Raw genomic sequence first — 19901 nt, forward strand, 5'->3', positions numbered from 1 at the left:
TGCTACGGGCTGGTGGGTGAACAAACTTTCAGCCCTATTTAAAGTTTCCATTGTGCTTGAACTGAACGCAGCTCTATACTTATTCATCTAACAAATCTCAGTATTATAGGTTTACTCTGGGAATCCCACGTAGTTAACTCCGGCGATCAGTTGCTATGTAATCTTCGCTTCCCAAAAATTAGACCGTATGCAAACCTTAAAGGCGAAAAGGGAAAATTTACCTAAATACATATAGTAACTATAGGCTCTGGAAGGAATGTGCATGATTAATTCTCAGTCTGTTAGCTCAGTCCATCTAGAGCAGATCTTTGCTGGATGTCTAGGAGACAGCAGCGTCCCCTGTGCTCTGCTATTTCACCAAACCCTGTGAATTCTGCTGGGCTAAGTAAACATTACAGGGCTGCTAATCACATCCAGCAAAGGAAAGCAGCACTTCAGTCCTGGATCTGCTGAAGATCACAGCCTGATTCCTCCTTATTCCCACTTGCAGCTCTGTGGAACCCTCTTCTCCTTGCAGATTTTTGGTTTCCTGAAATGGGACTGTCTATGCAATCTTTCTTGTTGCATTATGTTGCGGTGACTTCTTTTGTAGTGGTCTATGGATTTATGGATGAAACTGTAGACAAAGCAGTGAAATCAGAAGGATATTGTAGCAGGATTCTAAGAGCACAAGGAAGCACAAGAAAAGAAGGATACAATGAATTTTCCCTGAGAGTAGAGGGAGATCCGGACTACTACAAGCCAGGGAATACTTACAGGGGTAAGTGACAAGGGGGGACCCTGCAGGATTCTGCTCTGTTCTTTTATTAGCTCCTTTCCCCTGACAATATATAAGCTCAGCCATTTGTTCAGTCTTATAGTGTGTTAGAAAGTAGCCTGCTCTGTATGCTTTACTATTCTGGTATACATCCCTGGGGGGGAATGTGTATATATATATATATATATATATATATATATATATATATATATATATATATATATATGGCATTGATACATTACAAAGCTGTTTTAGCAAATCTTTTATGAGACTTTGACCAATTCACAAACTGCTGTAGCTATAGGGGCATGTTCTCTGGATACTAGATGCTGGGAGGACACCAACAAGTCACTTTGCCTTGATCCTGGTATTTAGATACAGGATTAGGGCTGTAAACTGAATCTTTACTGAGGTGAATGAAAGTCACCTAGGACCCAGCTCTGCTATGCGCAGTATTAAAACTGATATAAACTTCAGTATAGTAGAGTTAAAGAGAAATATATTCAGTTGGAAATTAAAAATGCTTCACTGAAGATCACAAATTGTATCTTCGGTTACTTCAGTTTATTGTTCCCTGTTGTCAGTCATTTCATTTTGGGATCAAAATGACTGGAGTGTTCTTATAAAGGGATTTATTTACTTTCATCATCACTATTTTATCTGCCATATCTCCACTTCTGAGACCATGTGAGTGAATAACGCTGGTCCCTTTAAGAAGTGTTCTTCTAAGTTTAGCTAAATAAAGTATATAGGGCTGTTTCTGGAGTCATAGTAGTCTTGAGGCCACCAAGCATATTGTCAGTAGGTGTTCTCTATTGTATATGGTAGAGGTTCCTGCTCATTTCTGTAGCTGAGTCTATGCTGCTGACAACAGCCGGCTGCTTGCACTGATATTTTCATTGGCAGCTCAGAACCTCTCCAGTCCGGGCAGAGGAAACTAAATATGACCACATGTGATCACACCCATGTACCATGCAGCTACGCCCTTCACCTGGTAGATGCCTCAACTCTGGATGGCCGTGATGAGATATATAGCCATTTGGGTGATAATAACTCATATTTAAAGGGACACTCAACTTTTTTTTTTTTTTTTAGCTGCGTTAATAACTGTTTTTCTTTATCAGCAATTTTAGGTTCCGAGTATTAATGTAAATTAGTGAAATATCTGTGAGATTGTAGAGAACCCAGCTAGGTATATTCCAACAGGTCCACCGTAATAACTTTAGAAGCCATCTTTAGGCTGTGTTCACACTGTCCTTTTCATGTTTTTAACATGCGTTTTCTGTTTTCACTGGTGTAACTCAATACGTTCACTGACCAAAACAATAAAAATACATGTTGAAAAGTTAATAAAAATACAGACTTGTTGGTAAGAGCTCCTCATGGCTTTTATTAATTATACATGTAAGATCCAGAACCAGGAAACCTATACTTGTAGGTTTATCTAGCAGCATGTTGCCTGTGTCAGCTATGGATTTCCAAGCCAAACCAATCAACAGAACAAGGGATTACAAAAACCAATCTGTGTTTCACAGCTAGCAACATAAAAAAAAAACAACAGACATTTACATCCCTCATCTGGGACCACCCCCAAAATGCTCACTTTTATGTGGGTTTGCATTAATCCATTTTGTGTCCTAGTTGCAGAGATTATACTAACAAAATTGAGGTGGTTGGTAGACACAGTGTTCAGATGGAGCATAGGTGAGCAACCTAGAATACTAAAGTGGTCCCCTAAAGTGACCCTACCTCCTCACCCCAGCAACTTTATTTCTTCCTCACTCCAATGTCTGAATCATGTCTTCTCCACAAATCTCCAGGTCTGAGAACCTTCAGTGGTGGGACAGGGCACTCAAGGCAGGGATCTCAGAATATGCTCAACCCCTCCCCAGTAGTAGTATTTAAAGGTTAGCATGGTAGCTGCCGGACATGTTGCCCATGATTCACCCAGTCATGTGCACATGTGGCTCTGCTCTGTCTATGCATGTAATATTCATACATGTATGTATAGTTGTGGTATTTAGCTGCCTTTGTGTTTGAAAGTAGACAGGAATATAACCAGGGGTTTACACAGATGATGGAATTTGCCCTGTGTGCTGTCTGGGTGCCAACAAACCAATCTGCCATAGCAGCAAGCTAGAGCTGGCCATACATATATGATAGTTGTTAGCTGAACCCTTGTTTGGTTGACAGCTATCTTGCCCAATCCCCCATACACATATGACAGATATCTCTCCTAATCCCCCATACACATATGACAGCTATCTTGCTCAATCCCCCATACACATATGACAGATATCTCTCCCAATCCCCCATACACATATGACAGATATCTCTCCCAATCCCCCATACACATATGACAGGTATCTCTCCCAATCCCCCATACACATATGACAGCTATCTCTCCCAATCCCCCATAGACATATGACAGCTATCTCTCCCAATCCCCCATACACATATGACAGCTATCTCTCCCAATCCCCCATACACATATGACAGCTATCTCGCCCAATCCTCCATACACATATGACAGCTATCTCGCCCAATCCTCCATACACATATCACAGCTATCTCGCCCAATTCCCCATACACATATCACAGCTATCTCGCCCAAACCCCCATACACATATGACAGATATCTCTCCCAATCCCCCATACACATATCATAGCTATCTCTCCCAATCCCCCATACACATATGACAGATATCTCTCCCAATCCCCCCATACACATATGACAGATATCTCTCCCAATCCCCCCATACACATATGACAGATATCTCTCCCAATCCCCCATACACATATGACAGCTATCTCGCCCAATCCCCCATACACATATGACAGATATCTCTCCCAATCCCCCCATACACATATGACAGCTATCTCACCCAATTCCCCATACACATATGACAGCTATCTCTCCCAATCCCCCATACATATGCATCTTTTGCTCTGCATGTACTTTTAATGTAGAGAATGTAGCAACACAGCCCCAGATATGTCTACCGGTGGATTATCTCCCTGAGGATGAAAGGATCCGGCAGATGAAATCCGATCTTTCTTTGATCCACATTTGCAGTCTGGAGATTTGGGAGGCCACTATTCATATAGGATAGTTGGCTTGTCCTACTGAAATCAGTGTTTTGGCCGACATCTATTTAATATATGATGAGCTTATTTCTTTGCCCCAGGGGACTAAAGGTCTAGCTATGACTATGTAAAAGCAGTATTGTTCCTCATGGCTTCCTTCTTTATTTACCCTTCATACAGCATTGCATGGATATGATATTAGCAGTTCTTCATTTAGACTGCACTTTTATAAGCTGCAAACTTTAGGTTTACTGCTTCTTTAAATTCGTGATTACGATCTGTTAAATCCGGAGGAGAAGGTTGATGGATTTTTTCTGGATATCCGATAAAGCTGCAGCCAGAAGCTTTTCCCCGGCTGTTAATAACCAGTTAATGTTAAAGAGTTCACTCAATGTTCGCTGCAGGTCCTCTGCTGGGTGTCACAAGATACGGTCACATTGGGATTTTGTACTTACTGCACATATGGCAATTTGGCCTCTTTACAGAGAAAGTCTTGACACTTGTGACTAGTATGGTTGCTCTATGGCAGCGAGGAAGGCTCCTGAGCCGCAATCAGAGCTGGCATTGCCTTACTGTGTCATTCATCCTGATTGTAGGTAATTATTTTCAATTTGGGCATAAGTGGTGGCAATGAGGAAAATTATAACTTTCTTCTGGGTGAGTTTAAAGGAAAGAAGAAGAAGACACAGTGCAGTAAGCTGTGACTCCAGAGACAGATATAACGCTGATGAATTTCTTCAATATATTTTTATACGGAAAATCACCAAGAACTTGATATTAATCATAAGTGCAAAGACTACCTGAGGCCGGAGGCAAAACCATCATTCAGTATTAGCACCCCTAGAGTCTGCCTCAAATATATTGCATTTCATGTTCCCAGAACGCTAAGGAAGTAGATTGCATTCTTAAAGTGGAAGAGGAAAGAAGAAATTCCAATGGAGAATTAAGTTTGTTTTTAGGGACAGTAAGCGCTACAGTATATACACCCTTACATTAAGAGCTACTAATACTGCATTTGACCTTAAGATATACAGTGGTACCTTGGTTTAAGAGTAACTTGGATTGAGAGCGTTTTGCAAGAAGAGCTCTCAGTGGGAGAAGGGCATAGTTTACATAGCGAGGTCTACAGCACTGTACTTACTGACCCAGCAAGTCTCCCTCAACTTCCAAATCATGTGTTTCCCATCTTCCCAATTCTTGTTATACTGTACCTGTTCTTACACTCAGCCATTCACACTGCTGCTATAATGTGCCTGCACTCACACTCAGCTATACACACTGCTGCTATACTGTACCTGCACTTACATTCAGCCATTCACACTGCTGCTATAATGTGCTTTCACTCACACTCAGCTATACACACTGCTGCTATAATGTGCCTGCACTAACACTCAGCCATTCACACTGCTGTATAGAAAGGTTTCTGTCCCTGTCCTTCTGCACAGCTCTGTGATTCTTACTTCCTGATTGGTCCATGCTGAACCCCCCCACCCATTCCCCATTCCCCATTGCTGTCATGTGACCACACAGACCTCTGACAGCAGTCCTGCTTCTCTATTCTAGCCTGTTGTACTAGGCTACTGCATTATGGGAATCTGCAGTTCCATCCTGTATCTACAAACTGCTGCAGTTTTTTTCTCATTCTTATGCACTTACTATAAATTATACACCACATGCTGACTGCTATACTGTACAGTAACTTATAATATGACATATTCAGCTGTTTCTAAATGTTTTTTTTTTTTTTTTCAATTGTTTTACATTTTATTCAGAATTGTGTGGATTTCAATGATTTCTTATGGGAAAATTTGCTTTGGTTTAAGAGTGGATTTGGATTACAAACATTGTCCTGGAACGAATTATGCTTGTAATCCAAGGCACCACTGTATAAGTAATTAGTCAGGTAGGGGACTGGGGTATTGGTACTAGATTCTAAGGAGAAGGTTAACGCCAACTAGCTACTTAGCCAGGCTGTTTGTACAGTTTGTGTCTATGGGGCAAAAGGTAACTAAGTTTTGCTATGTCTCTGTTTTAGATTATTAGTGATTGAAGGACAGCACAGTGATATTAAAGAATCATAGAGGTAACTTGTGGGGTTCCACTTTAATGGGGGTCCAGACCAGGTTACCTGCAGTGTTTGGAGGGAAGCTGAACAGGTCTCATCCTCCTTACAGGCCCTACATGTTTAGCTAGCAAGGAAGGAAACCAGACAAATGCAGGCTATAATCCCACCGGGGGAAAACTATAGGAGATGAAGGAGTAGCAATTGCGCCTGGACACCATTGCTAAAAGTTAAATCTAAAGGCCCTCTTACATGAAGTGATTATTGCGCAAAAAGTAGCTATATCGTTCGAATTTAAGCAATCTTTTCGTGTGTATAAAGGCACTGATCGAACAACTCATCTGTGTGGCATTGATCACATCTTTTAAACTGACCATAAAAACATTGTTGATCGTTCCTTAATCATTGGGTGTATGTAAAAGTTGTTTGTTTGGTTCCTTATTTAAAAAAAAAAAAAGAAGTTTGAGGGTTAAGCACTTAATAGTACAAATTCTGTTGGCTGAAGAGAATAATGAAAGAAAAAAAAAAGTCCAATTGCTTGACAGGGACTGGAAATACGTCTAGTGCAGCTTTTAACATTCACGAGTATCGGTGGAGAAAAAAAGTTCACATTCACAGAGACATGATCAGTGCGAAGATTTCAGCATATGCAAACTGTTCTATATTATATTATAAAGATTAAGATGGTCTGGACAGTCTAAGGGCCCTATTACAACAAACGATTATCAGCCGTACTTAGCTGATTGCGAGCGGGAAATGAGGAGGAAGGCTGCATCGATTTGACAGGTCGGTGCTCGCCTCCTCCTCAATATCGGGCCGCGTAATACAGCCCTAAGGTTATGGCTAATAGATCTGTTTAAGTTTATTAAGTGGAGTATGTTTATCTTATTTGATAGTATACTGGCAGATCAATATGCTCATGTATGCTGCCTTGTAGCTGAGCTGTGCCCATCAGTCCATTGGACTGAATGTAGTCTAACAGTGATAGTGTTCGGTCCATTTCCAAACATATAACGCAATTTATGAGACTCCAAAGCAAAGGCAACCATGATTCTGAGTCCTGCAAAATTATTGTAAATGCTCTAAAGTGGACTAAACCTAGTCACTAACAAACTACATTCAGTCCATTGACCTGAAAAGGCCATGGCCTGTGAATATGTCAGTATACTGTATGTCAGCATACCATTCTGCCAGTCTACTTCAAACATCCTTCACTTAATAAATATTCACAAATCGCATACAAACGAATCTCATTAAAACAGGCAAACTATACTACAATACAAGAGTAGTGATTTTTTTTTTTTTTTAAGTGTCAGTCAGCCTGTCAATAATTCAATTTCCACCATGGACAGTAGTGGGACTTCCTATAATGCACACCCAGCACCCGGTGACTTAAAGGGGTTATCCATCGCTACAAAAACATGGCCACTTTTCCCCCTCTCTTGTCTCCAGTTCAGGTGTGGTTTACAATTAAGCTCCATTTACTTCAATTTGAAACCCCACCCAATCTGGAGACAAGAGAAGGGGAAAAGTGGCCATGTTTTTGTAGCGCTGGATAAACCCTTTTATGTGTTAACCTAGCTATATAAACCATTTGTATATAAAGCCTACCAATTTAAAGCCTATATATTTGACGCCTATCCTGGGCCACTCTGAAACAAGTCAGAACACCCCCAAATGCCCACATAAACCCAGCCCCTTTATGGCCCACTTTATGTGCGATTTTCCCTAGAATATTAAGTATGACACTATAGCAGAGTAAATGGGGTTTAAAGACCTCTTTCCTTTTCAACATAAAAATCTGCTCCAGATTCAAAGACAGACACAAGATACAAATACAAGTAACATGAAGTCAACTAGATCATTAGTTCAGCCACCGGACACCATAGATGAAGTGCAGCCCCCCATCAATGACCTCATCCACCTGGTACAATAGGCATTGTATGTGAGTTTCCTCATTGATTTTCTATTGCGGTTAGCAGTGATGTATGAATTCATTAGCTTGAGAACACCGTCTCTTATCAATTAATTAATTCAGCGCAGCAAACTGCTATAGTAAATGAAGCGAGAAGTTCATGAGCGGAGCCTTAACCATAACCTGTTCCTGCATCTCCAAGTCACAGCATGCTAGTCGCTGATGCTCGGTAATATAAGGCAGCTCTCTCCTTAATCCTAATAATATGTGTTCATGGCTGCAGCCTTCTCTGCTGCTAGATTACATGTATCAGTTGCTGTTCCTAGTGTAGGGGATGAAATCCCTTCTTTCTTGCAAGATGAGTGCAGCAACATGTTCAAGGAGTACAAGTAAGTAGCCTGCACAGCATCTCTGGTATTAGTTTAAGGCAAGATGACATTACAGTGTGACTTCACATTGCATAAAGGAGCTTAGACATGGTATTACGTTGTGTCACATCCATCATATTTAGAATTTTTTACTTGAAGTGGATACATTAGACATAATTTACTGGAATGAGGGAAATCATCCCCCTACCAACATGCCCATGTCAGATTGAGCAGTGCTGTATAGCAATTAAAGAGATTAATTGAGAGTTTTTATAACTTCCATAGTATTCAATAGTTAAATATAATTGGCCAATAAACTGCTTAGACCACTTAGCCTAATGCACCGTACATTTACAGTTCCATAAATGTGCAGCACAGGGGTGGTGTGAGCTCAGGTGTCCATTATCTGCAGCAGGTATCATCGTCCTATTATAATGCATAATTTTCTGCAACAGTCGAGACTAGAAAATAACTCTTCTCCTGGCTATGTAACCCGTCAGATTGTATCATCAAAAGTGGTTAATGAGGAATAGTGCTGCTTTTGCCACCCCCTCGACCATTGGGTGTCCATGGCAGCTGGAGGTCTAAAGGAGGATACCAGATCTGTGCATGCAGGGGCGTAGCTAGGATTCATGAGGCCCCATAGCAAAAAACTGTATGGGCCCCCCTCCCCTACACACTAATATAAAATAAATAAATATATATATATATATATATATATATATATACTTATACTCGGTGATGTGGCCGAAAAAAAAAAAAAATCTCTTGTGGCCGGGGGCAGAATCCTATGGTTTAATACATAGGTACAGGAGCAGACTACCTTTTTCCTAACCCTTTATTTACTGCAGTGTGTAAGTGACCCAGTGTTCTCTTACATGCTGCAACACAAAAAAAGGGTTAATACAGAAGACAATTAGCTCTGATAACCCCCGACCTCTGCAGGAACTCAGAGAACAGAGGTCAGAGGTTATCAGAGTAGTCAGGCAGAGAGCTAATTGTCTTCTGTAGTAACCCTTTTATTGTTTTGCAGCATGTTAGAGAACATTGGGTCACTTACACACTGCAGTTAATAAGGGGTTAAGCAAAAGGACACAGGAGGCTCTTATTTTCCCTGGGCCCCCTCCCTCCACGGGCCCCATAGCAATCGCCTTCTCTGCCTCTATGGTAGCTACGCCACTGTGTGCATGCTTATTAGATTTTCCTGTCAGTTTTACGTTATTTTCACACACAGTTTTTGGTCCTGTCTTTTTATTCGCAAAAACAAACAAACCAACAAACAAAAAAAAGAACTGTAACTGTCTTTTACTTAAAGGGGTTGTCCAGCGAAAATCTTTTTTATTCAAATCAACTGATATCAGAAAGTTATATAGATTTGTGAATCTCAAGTTTTCTCATACTTATTAGCTGCTGTTTGTCATGCAACAAAATGTTTTTTTTTTTCAGTCTGACACAGTGAGGTTTTCAATAGGAATTCATAGAAAACCGAGACAAAGTTCCTGTCTCGGCCAGAGATGTCAACAGAGAGCACTGTGTCAGACTTAAAGGAGTTATCCAGCGCTCCAAAAACATGGCCACTTTCTTCCAGAGACAGCCCCACTCTTGTCTCCAGCTTGGGTGGGGTTTTGCTGCTCAGTTCCATTGACGGGAATGGAGCTTAATTGCAAACCACACCTGAACTGGAGACAAGATTTGTGTTGTCTCTAAATGAAAGTGGCCATGTTTTTGTAGCACTGGATAACCCCTTTAAAATAAAACATTTCCTGCATGACATACAGCAGTTGATAAGTATGGGAAGACTTGAGGTTTTTTAAAAGAAGTAAATTACAAGCTATATTCACACACTACAAAATCAGTTTGTGCTATATAGAGGGTTTTTTATGTGTATCTGGAGTTGTACAAAACTTCAGGCTGATTCACAGGTATATCAAAGAAATCCACAACTGTAACGACCTGTGCTGTTTAACTAACATTATTTATCCAACGCAATGAAGATTCTTAGTGTTTTTTTATCACCTCCACCAAAAACAGAATTAATCTATACATCCGATAGACCCCAAGATCATACCCAAACTATAACTTGTCCTATAAAAAAAACAAGCCCCCATAAGGCTCAGTTAACAGAAAATCTAAAAATGTATGTAGAAAAAAGGTTTCTAAGACTGTGTTAACTAACGATCAAAAGTACAAAATAAAAACAACAAAAACTGTGCTTTTACTGAGCAAAAGTAGATAAAGTTAAAATTTCCTTATACAGCATAATGGGGGACATTTATTAAGACTTAGATAAAGCGCGACCCCCTTTCCCCGGCCGGATTTATTAAGGGACGCAGACCTCTTATCAGTCTCTGCGCCTGGCGAAACAAATCTGCACCAACAAGCAGGCGTTAATCATGATAAATCTGGAGCTGGAAGAGACCATGCCTCTCTGGCTTGCCTGATGGGTGGGCAGGGAGGGACAAGGCGGGGAGGCATGGCCCGACTGGGAAAAGGGGTCGATTCTGTTGTGCAAAGGTTTCAAGAAAAATGCAGCCAAGTAAAAATGCTTTAAAATTGTTGTTCATACTAAAGGAACAATAGTATACTCTAGTATAGTATATTATAGGAATGTGCCGTTATTTGGAGGGAAAGGCATTCGTCTATTGATTATGACAATAATGATCATGAATATTTACGGCCGTTATTATCAATGGACAGACACCTTTTCCTGTAGGAACATAGCCTAATAGTTCATTTTTATCTATTAACAAAATGCTAATTGAATGAACAAAAGAGAAATCTAAATCACATGAATATATAGTGTGACCGCCCTGTGACCTCCTTAGTAGCATCAACTTGCACAGTTTTTGGAAGGAGCTCAGCAGGGAGGTTGTTCCAAACATCTTGGAGAACTAACCCCAGATCTTCTGTGAATGTAGGCTTCCTCTTCACACAGACTCAATGATGTTAGGATCAGCTCTCTGTCATCATTTCCAGTACTCCCTGTTCTTCTTTATGCTGAAGATAGTTCTTCATTAAATTGCCTCTATGCTTGCAGCCCTTGTCCTGCTGCATAAAAAACATTGAGCCATTACGAAGCCTCCCTGATGGTATTGCTTGATGGATAAGTATCTGCCTGTATTTAATTATTAATCCTGACCAAATAACCAACTTCATTTCTTCATTGCCCCAAAATGGTGCCAAAATGCACAACCCAAAGTCTCATGCAGGTACATTTAAGAAAAAAAAAAAAGTTATGGCTCTTAAAAAGAAAAGTTACTACATCCTCAAGGCCCAAAGCTCCACATCATGGGGCAGGTTTGAAAACTTTTAAAAATAGTAAAAGTTTTTTGTTGTTCATAGCAACCAATCGCAACTTTATAAACAGTAGACTCTGAAATAAAAACTGCTGTGATTGGCTGCTATGGACAAGAAGGAGGTTTTTTTTTTTTTAAAGATGTTTTTGAACCAAAGCCAGATGTGGATCCAGCAGGAAGAAGTATAAATCTTTCCCCGTGAACCACTCCTGGCTTTGGCTTACAAAAGAATGAATAAAAAACAGCAGTGTTTAAAAAGAAAAAATGCTGTGTGAAACCACTGGCTGGAAACTCAATTTTTAAAGGGTCATGTGGGGAGCAGAAAACGGCTCATGCCTCCACATGGATTCATCTATAGCAAGGGTGTCAAACTTGTGGCCCTCCAGCTATTGCAAAACTACAAATTTCTATCATGTCTGGACAGCTGAAGCCAAAGGTTTAGATCTCCAGGCATTATGAGAATTGTAGTTTTACAACAGCTGGAGGGCTGCAGTTTGACATCTGTGATCTATAAGGATGACATTTTTAACAAAGTTATCCCCTATACACAGGATAGACCTTACCCACCGTTTTGGCACCTCTGAAGCTCTGTTTTAAAGTGTTCCTGTCGTTACAAAAACTTTTAGTAAGACATAGAGACATGTCAGAAGTTTGGATCGGTCTGGGTTTGAGTTTTCAGACCCGTACCCATTGGGAGAAAAATTGGGGAGAGGACCGTGCCGCAGCGTGTCTTCACCCCACTCGTTCTCCCGATCGGTATGGGTCTGAACACTCATGTCTCTATGACATGTCAAAACTTTTTTTGTAATAACAGTGACTATATAGAATACATTGAACTACAGCTCCCACCATACCGCATGCCCCTTGCATCTCAGTATGCCTCTGCCCCTCCTCTATCTCAGTATGGGGTCCGTGCCATAAGGAAAGGGACAGCACATAGGCTGCAATGTAATTTCTTAGGCACAGCATACAAAGCATTGGTAGTGATTGGTGCTTTACATACACACAATCTCAACCAATGCTTTGGATTATATGAACATGGTCTCTGCCAGTGCCCCACTCTGCTATTGGAAAAGTCACAGCCCCACTGACCATCCCTAAACAGTGATGTCATTGAGTCACATGTCCTCCGACTCTGCAGTGGGCCAGGTTGGAAGTGCTATCCCGGCTCACTGCAGAGTCGAAGGACACATGATCCACATATGTGATGGGACGGGGGAGAAAGGAAGGAGCGAGATGGAGAGAAATCCATACAGCAGTTTTTCAGTGTCTTGAGAGGGTGAGTGCCATCTTAAAAAAAAAAAAAAAAAAAGTGTCATACACCATTAAGTTCTTCCTTTATATTTCCTGTTCCTTTTAAATATACTCCTGGCTGTGGCACAAAAAACTTCCCTATAAACTACCCTAACATCCGCCCCAGACCTCATAGAATTGTTGTCTGAATTCCAGTAAGAAAGGAAAAAACGGCATATTGGATATTATTAACATAAGAGATAGTCCTTCTACAAGACACTGCTGAACTTCTCTGCAGGCTCGATGACTAATAGTCGTATTGTGTATGCAGTGCTGGCAATCAACAGTAAAAATGGATCAATGCCTTTCAAAATGTGTTATCATGTAAAATGACATATAAAAAGACATAAAGACTTACACAATTACATATAATAATATATCATGGTTGTTTGCTGAGTATTTTATGAACTCCAAGAGCCCTGTAAACCAGGCACCATCCTTCTATATCCTGTGAGGACGGTAATAGTCTGTACGGTATGTGAGAGCGGCTTTATTGCTCATATTATTACTGTGAGCTGTTCAACAGAACAACTTCTGTATAGGGAAAAATCCCAGTGTCATTTCTCATAAGACAAAGAAGGTACAGTAGAACAACAATACTTATAGGGCTCACTGGTAAGCCAACCATAGTGTGAACTGTAGGCTGTTGAGCCAGTCACAACTACCATTTTATGATTTAAAAAAAAAATGTCAATGGTATGATAATGTGTTATAATGAAATCCTATGGAGGGAGGCCTCATAGGAATAGTAATTTATTATAAGAAATGAAACAATAAATTACTTGCTATATTGCAGCTAAGACGATGTTTGTGGCACTTACATCCCAAAACGTGGGAACTTAACCTAAGGGTACCTTGACATTATCTTGGCTGCTACTCTTATGTGCTGCAGGAACCTTTTATGTGGAAAGACCTCAGGAAAAAGTAGGCCTGCCCCCAATTTTTGTCAGCCCCCCCCCCCCCCTTCTTTAAATGGTACAGGTCAGTGGCCTTGTATACATCTGTTAAATGCATTGTTGTAGCTGGTGTGTGAGCTGTAGAGCAGTACATGGATTACACCAGTAGGGAACACCCAAACAGGACAATTCACTAGTGTTTTGTTTATTCCTATATTCTTTGCTCTTCACCCTGCGACTCTCCAGCTGTTGTAAGACTACAACTCCTAGCATTCTCTGACAGTTGCATTGGTACAACTGTCCAATTGGTGCTTTGCAACAGACGGTGTTATACGAAGTGTGAAAATAGCCTTACAAAGCAAACTGTAATTTTTTTTTACAGGTTTTCTATCCTAAAAACCAACCACTTCTAGAGATGGTCGGGTTCTAGTTTTTTCCTGCGAAAAATCTTCCAGATTTACATAGGGCATGCGCCACATTAATTAATTTGGCAAGAAAAAACAGACACAAACAACAGCATAATGGCTTAGTTAGGTGTAATATAAGAAGCCATTTTCATATCTGTATTGGGTCTGTATCTTGCCATTGTGGTGAGCTGTTGCATTTTTTGTGTGTCTGCAATTTCAGCCATAGCAACATGCTCTTGCCTAGTGTGAATGGTGAGTAGTAGATATTTGGAAGAAACTCCCAGCAGATGTGGTTGGTAAATCTAAAACTGAATGTAAACCTGCCTGGGATAAACATATATCGATCCTAAGATAATAAGAAAGTGAATACTAAAAGGGCCGACTAGATGGACCGAGTGGTCTTTTACTGCCGACAATCTTCTATGTGTCTTTGTTTCTTCTTATGACGCCAGCGGGGTATGAAACTCCTGAAAACACCATTGACTGCATTGCAATACATTTACAGTGTAGTCTACGGCACTTCCAGGAATTCCATCCTTTCCCTAAAGCAGAGGAGGATCAGGCACCTGCAGGATTCAGAGTTAGAGATTGATAATTATATGACCAAGGTGCCCACAATATGGGTTGTGGTCGCTCTGTCTAACAGTTTGTGGCAGAGGAACTGATAGCTACATTAAAGTGGTTTAGCTGTCTGCCAGTCAGTTTCTATCATATTAAGGGCCTTTTACAAGGGCCAATTGTTAAGTCGAATTTCAGCAATAATCTTCTTGTGTAAATGCGGCAATGAAAAGTTACTCATATGTCGTTGATGGCATCTTTTTAGCTGACCTCAAAATCATTGTTAATTGCTCGCAAGTTTTGTAGTGTAAACACTGGTTGTTCGGTCGCTCACAGGGATCAGTGTATATAACGATCATGTTAACAATCGTATTAACAATTTATCTTTTCGTCTAAACTTCTAAAAGAAAAGAACAAATCATTAGTTGTTGTTCGCTAAACAAGCCCTTTAACGATTTATCTGCACGTGTGAAAGGATCCTTAGTCCAAAATATTGATGGCTTTACATATGTGGTGTTTATAGGGGCGTTGTGGCTGATATAGGAAGATGACATATTTGCTTACATATTATAGATGGCACTTTTATAGCTGGATTTTTTTCCATGGGAAGTTCTTTTTCTGACGCCATTGTGGTGGTAGTGACTACCCTTGTGGTTTGTGGAATATAATTCGAAATTATGTCCGTTGGGAGCAATAATATAGACATATGTATTGATGTTATTGCTATGCTTGTATTATTACTGACGCGTTAACTGAGCTGAATAGTTGCAAAGAGTGTAGTAGGCAGAAAACAGTGGTGACTCTTGCCTCCCCCTGTGATCAATGACTTTTGACATACCTGATGACATGGTTCGGTAGCTGGAATCCTAACCAACCAATATATAGGGACCTATGCAGATGTCCTAAACACCAAATATCTAGATGTCATATGTAAAGATGAGCGAAGCAAGATAAGCATGGGTTCGTGCTGTCAATTCCTTTCGTTCAGCGAAGCAAATTCAAAGTGATTCATTTACCAAATTCGCTAAACATGGTGGGCGCACATGTTAGCTTATAGTACTGTCTTTTGGTGAAAGAAAGGGATTATCCATAATCCCTAGCGCCCATCCAATCAGCTGCAAACCCCACTGTGATGTCAGCAACCCCCCACTCTTGCCCTCTATATCAGGTGATTGGCCTCCTGGAGGCGGCCAGTCGGCTGTGTATAGTGCAGAGTAGGCTGCAGCAGGCAGTTAGAGCAGGGAGAGAAATACACAGAGATAGGGACAGAGAGAGAGAGAGGAGAGGATAGGAGGGTGGATTGTGGGTGGTTTTCTGTGGGAGCAGTGAAGCCTTTGTCCAGTATACCAAGTGACTGTTGTTCATTATACCAAGTCGCTGGGTGTGCATTATAAAAAGTCACTGGGTGTGCATTATAGGAAGTCGCTGGGTGTGCATTATATTAAAGGGGTTATCCAGCGCTACAAAAACATGGCCACTTTTCCCCTTTCTTGTCTCCAGATTGGGTGGGGTTTGGAACTCAGTTCCATTGAAGTAAATGGAGCTTAATTGCAAACCACACCTGACCTGGAGACAAATGAGGGGGAAAAGTGGCCATGTTTTTGAAGCGCTGGATAACCCCTTTAAGTCACTGGGTGCTGGGTGGGCATTATAGGAAGTCCCAGTGAACACAGTGTATATCTTAATACCTCACTGGGTACTCATTTACTAATGTCCACCGCTGTCCTGGGAAAAAATTGATATTATGCCGTTGATCCACCAACGTCCACTACTGTCCATGGTGGAAACTGAATTATTGACAGGCTGATTGACATTTTTTTTTTTTTTTAATCGCTACTCAGTTATAGTTCAACTATTGTAGTATAGTTTGCCTGTTTTAATGAGATTCGTTTGTATGCGATTTGTGCATATTCATGAATTTGTGCAAATGTTTGAGAACTTCACGAAGTGAATACCTGAGTGATTTGCTCATCTCTAATTGTAAAAAGAGGGTGGAAGGAGGAATGTCAGACAAATATCTGATTGACAGCTATCTTAAGTAACTTTCTAAAGTGAAGAGCACCTGTAGGTGCCATCCCAAGCGTCGTCTCCTTCTCAAGGTATCACATCCCTTCTCCCTAGATAAAATATCCTCTCCCAGGAGTCGCCTTCCTCCCTAGGTATAATCTATCCTTCCTTGCTCCCATATCTCAAGTATAAACCCCCCACCCATCAATCACTGGTTAACACCACACACTGGACTATATACTGAATCTTTTCCCCATATCTCTATTTGCACAGTGCTTCCTGCTATATAACATGCTGCTGGGAGATCACAGCATATCTGCACACATATGACCTTTTGCCAGCAGCTATAGTGTCTGACCCTATAAGCATGCATGCCAGAACACTGGCTGAGCATGCATATGCCTGAACATCGGCTGAGCATGCATATGCCTGAACACTGGCTGAGCATGCATATGCCTGAACACTGGCTGAGCATGCATATGCCTGAACACTGGCTGAGCATGCATATGCCTGAACACTGGCTGAGCATGCATATGCCTGAACACTGGCTGAGCATGCATATGCCTGAACACTGGCTGAGCATGCATATGCCTGAACACTGGCTGAGTATGCATATGCCTGAACACTGGCTGAGCATGCATATGCCTGAACACTGGCTGAGCATGCATATGCCTGAACACTGGCTGAGCATGCATATGCCTGAACATCGGCTGAGCATGCATATGCCTGAACACTGGCTGAGCATGCATGCCTGAACATCGGCTGAGCATGCATATGCCTGAACACTGGCTGAGCATGCATATGCCTGAACATCGGCTGAGCATGCATATGCCTGAACACTGGCTGAGCATGCATATGCCTGAACATCGGCTGAGCATGCATATGCCTGAACACTGGCTGAGCATGCATGCCTGAACATCGGCTGAGCATGCATGCAGTGGGGTAAACAAGGGATCTGAATGTGCAGTTCACAGTGAAAGTGTAGCCGGCATCCTGGTTTAATTTAATATAAGGCTTTTTGGTGGTCTATTTTAGCATGAAACTTTAATATTATCTCATTACTGCTCTCTGCTGGTGATATCAGGGTAAGATTCTTGTTTCTAGGCTGTGAAAGATATTCCTCCTATAATACTTAGTATATAGTACTTAAAATCAAATAGAATGTGAAATTAAAAATATATAATGATAATATGCGATGAAACTGCAGACAGTAGAATAGATAGGAAACTCATCTACCATGAATTACAGAGAATGAATTGGATGTGAGTGGAACACTATGAATGCACTGCTTTCTGTCTGTGCTTGTCAGAGTCACTTATGGTAAAATAGCATGAGAGAAAGATGTACTGGAGAGTGTAAGATCCTGCAAGGCTTAGAAGATCAGTTTACTTCTCAACAGATACTGCAGGCTACTGAAGTAATTATTTGCTTAAATTTGGCAGGTACTGTATTACAGCGAATGAATATACTGTATTTCAGGCTGTGCAGGTAATTCAGTCTATTGTACTCTGGTATCAGTTGCTTCAGGTTACAGTAAAAACGGCAATGGCATTTCTTCAATCTGCAGCTTTTCCAGCTCCAGGGGTAAAATAAAATAAAGTAGGATGAAAAAAATTTTGATTTGTGTAAAATCGGCAGAAAAATCCAAGAATGCAGATATTATTGTGGGTTCTAATTTCTCAGTCATGGGGAAAATTCACAATGCCGTCACATCTGCTTTACAGGTCAGTTTTCATACAATTCGTGTAAATGAAACTTCTTTAGATCTCATCTACAATGTTGGTACAGTATTAGGCCACGACCACACACAATTTTTTTTGTCCGCTTGACAGTGTTTTTTATGACTTTATTTTGCATGTTATTTTGAAATAACGAATGTTGTTTGGCTACAAAATAGCGGCTGCAATGTCATGGTCTGGCTGAGTGATTGCCCCAGTCACTAAGAGATTGCCCTGATACTGTTTGAACCTTTAGACTGTGTCAGTACACTAGCGCAAACAGTATCGGAACTGCCGACATAATAATTAATCATGATGCGGGGAACTCCAAAGTTCCACTCTGCAGGACACCGTCCACGTACAGATGGAACTCTACGGACATGGGCATTAGCCCTTATTGGTTTTTTTCCCCCACAAAGTCTTTAACTTTAAGGTAAACTTATTAAAACCAGAGATTCTGAACCTGACAATTCCCCCCTCTGACCAGTCAGATTTTCAACACCTCGCCACCTTTCATTGGACCCCTCAGTCTGTCAAATACATAAGAGTTAAAGCTTCCAAGCTCCAGACAGACCTATATCAGCTAAATTACATTCCTTTACTCACCTCCTATCTCTAACCTGTTAAAAGAATATGATATACCACTGATCACCTGGCTAAGGAGAAAAAAATATAATAAAAACATAAATAATACCGAAAATCCTGTATTACCTTACAGATGGTCCCAATCAAGTTACCCACTACATATTTTCAATCTATTAGAAGCCTCTTCTCTCACTTCTTATGGAAAGAAAAGAGACCAGGCACTGCCCACACTATGCTCACAGAAAAATAAGGAAGGTATAGGACTACTTGATGTGGCAATCTACTACAATGCAATCTACTTAAACCAATGGTTGGACCTTGCTTTTCCACTAGCCCCCAACCATCCCCCTCTCAAGATCCCACTCACACACTTTCACCCCCATTACCTCTAAAGAACTTGTGGATGCAACAGGCCTCCAACCTATAAGGCCTCTTCAGTCACCCTGAAGCTTCTGGGTACCCTTCATGGTTGGAAGGACCTAGCATCAAGTCTGATCCCCTCACCCTTTCCAATCATGCCAGCCTCGCTACTCCCATGGTTGATGATAAATCCTGCTCCCACCTACCTGCCCATGTGGTCACGACTAGACCAGACAACTATTTCAGCACTTCTTACAGATACATCTGAGGAAAACAAGGAAAAACTCTGCAAAGCACTAGGACCACCCAATCTGTTCTTTCTCATATTAACAATTGTCTTTCCAAATTACCATCCAATAATCCTCTTTCTATGCAGCCCACTGACTTTGAAAAGCTGGGCTCCCTACCCTCTTTCAAGCAAATGTCTCTTCTTTGTACCATCTTCCTATAACTTCCTCACATTGATCCAGACAGGGTTTTCTTGTCTCCTGGGAAAAGTAGTGGCACATCTCTCTCTCAGACGCAGAAATGTACACGATTTTAGACAACTCTCATGGATTGTCTAGATGTGTCCTCCTGCAGGAGAACCGCC

At 41.0% G+C, this 19901-nt stretch overlaps 1 protein-coding gene across 1 annotated transcript in view; it reads left to right on the forward strand.

The window, feature by feature from the left end:
• Nucleotides 1–355: 355 nt before the first annotated feature.
• The window catches only part of SPON1 (spondin 1), a 280785-nt gene continuing 261239 nt past the window's right edge, over nucleotides 356–19901 (forward strand). The window contains exon 1 of the mRNA XM_069965794.1: nucleotides 356–760. Coding sequence (XP_069821895.1) covers nucleotides 535–760 — 226 coding nt within the window. The 5' untranslated portion in view covers nucleotides 356–534. The remainder of the gene's footprint in view (nucleotides 761–19901) is intronic.

The sequence above is a fragment of the Dendropsophus ebraccatus genome, chromosome 4 (assembly GCF_027789765.1).
Source record: "Dendropsophus ebraccatus isolate aDenEbr1 chromosome 4, aDenEbr1.pat, whole genome shotgun sequence".
Classification (NCBI taxonomy): Eukaryota; Metazoa; Chordata; class Amphibia; order Anura; family Hylidae; genus Dendropsophus; species Dendropsophus ebraccatus.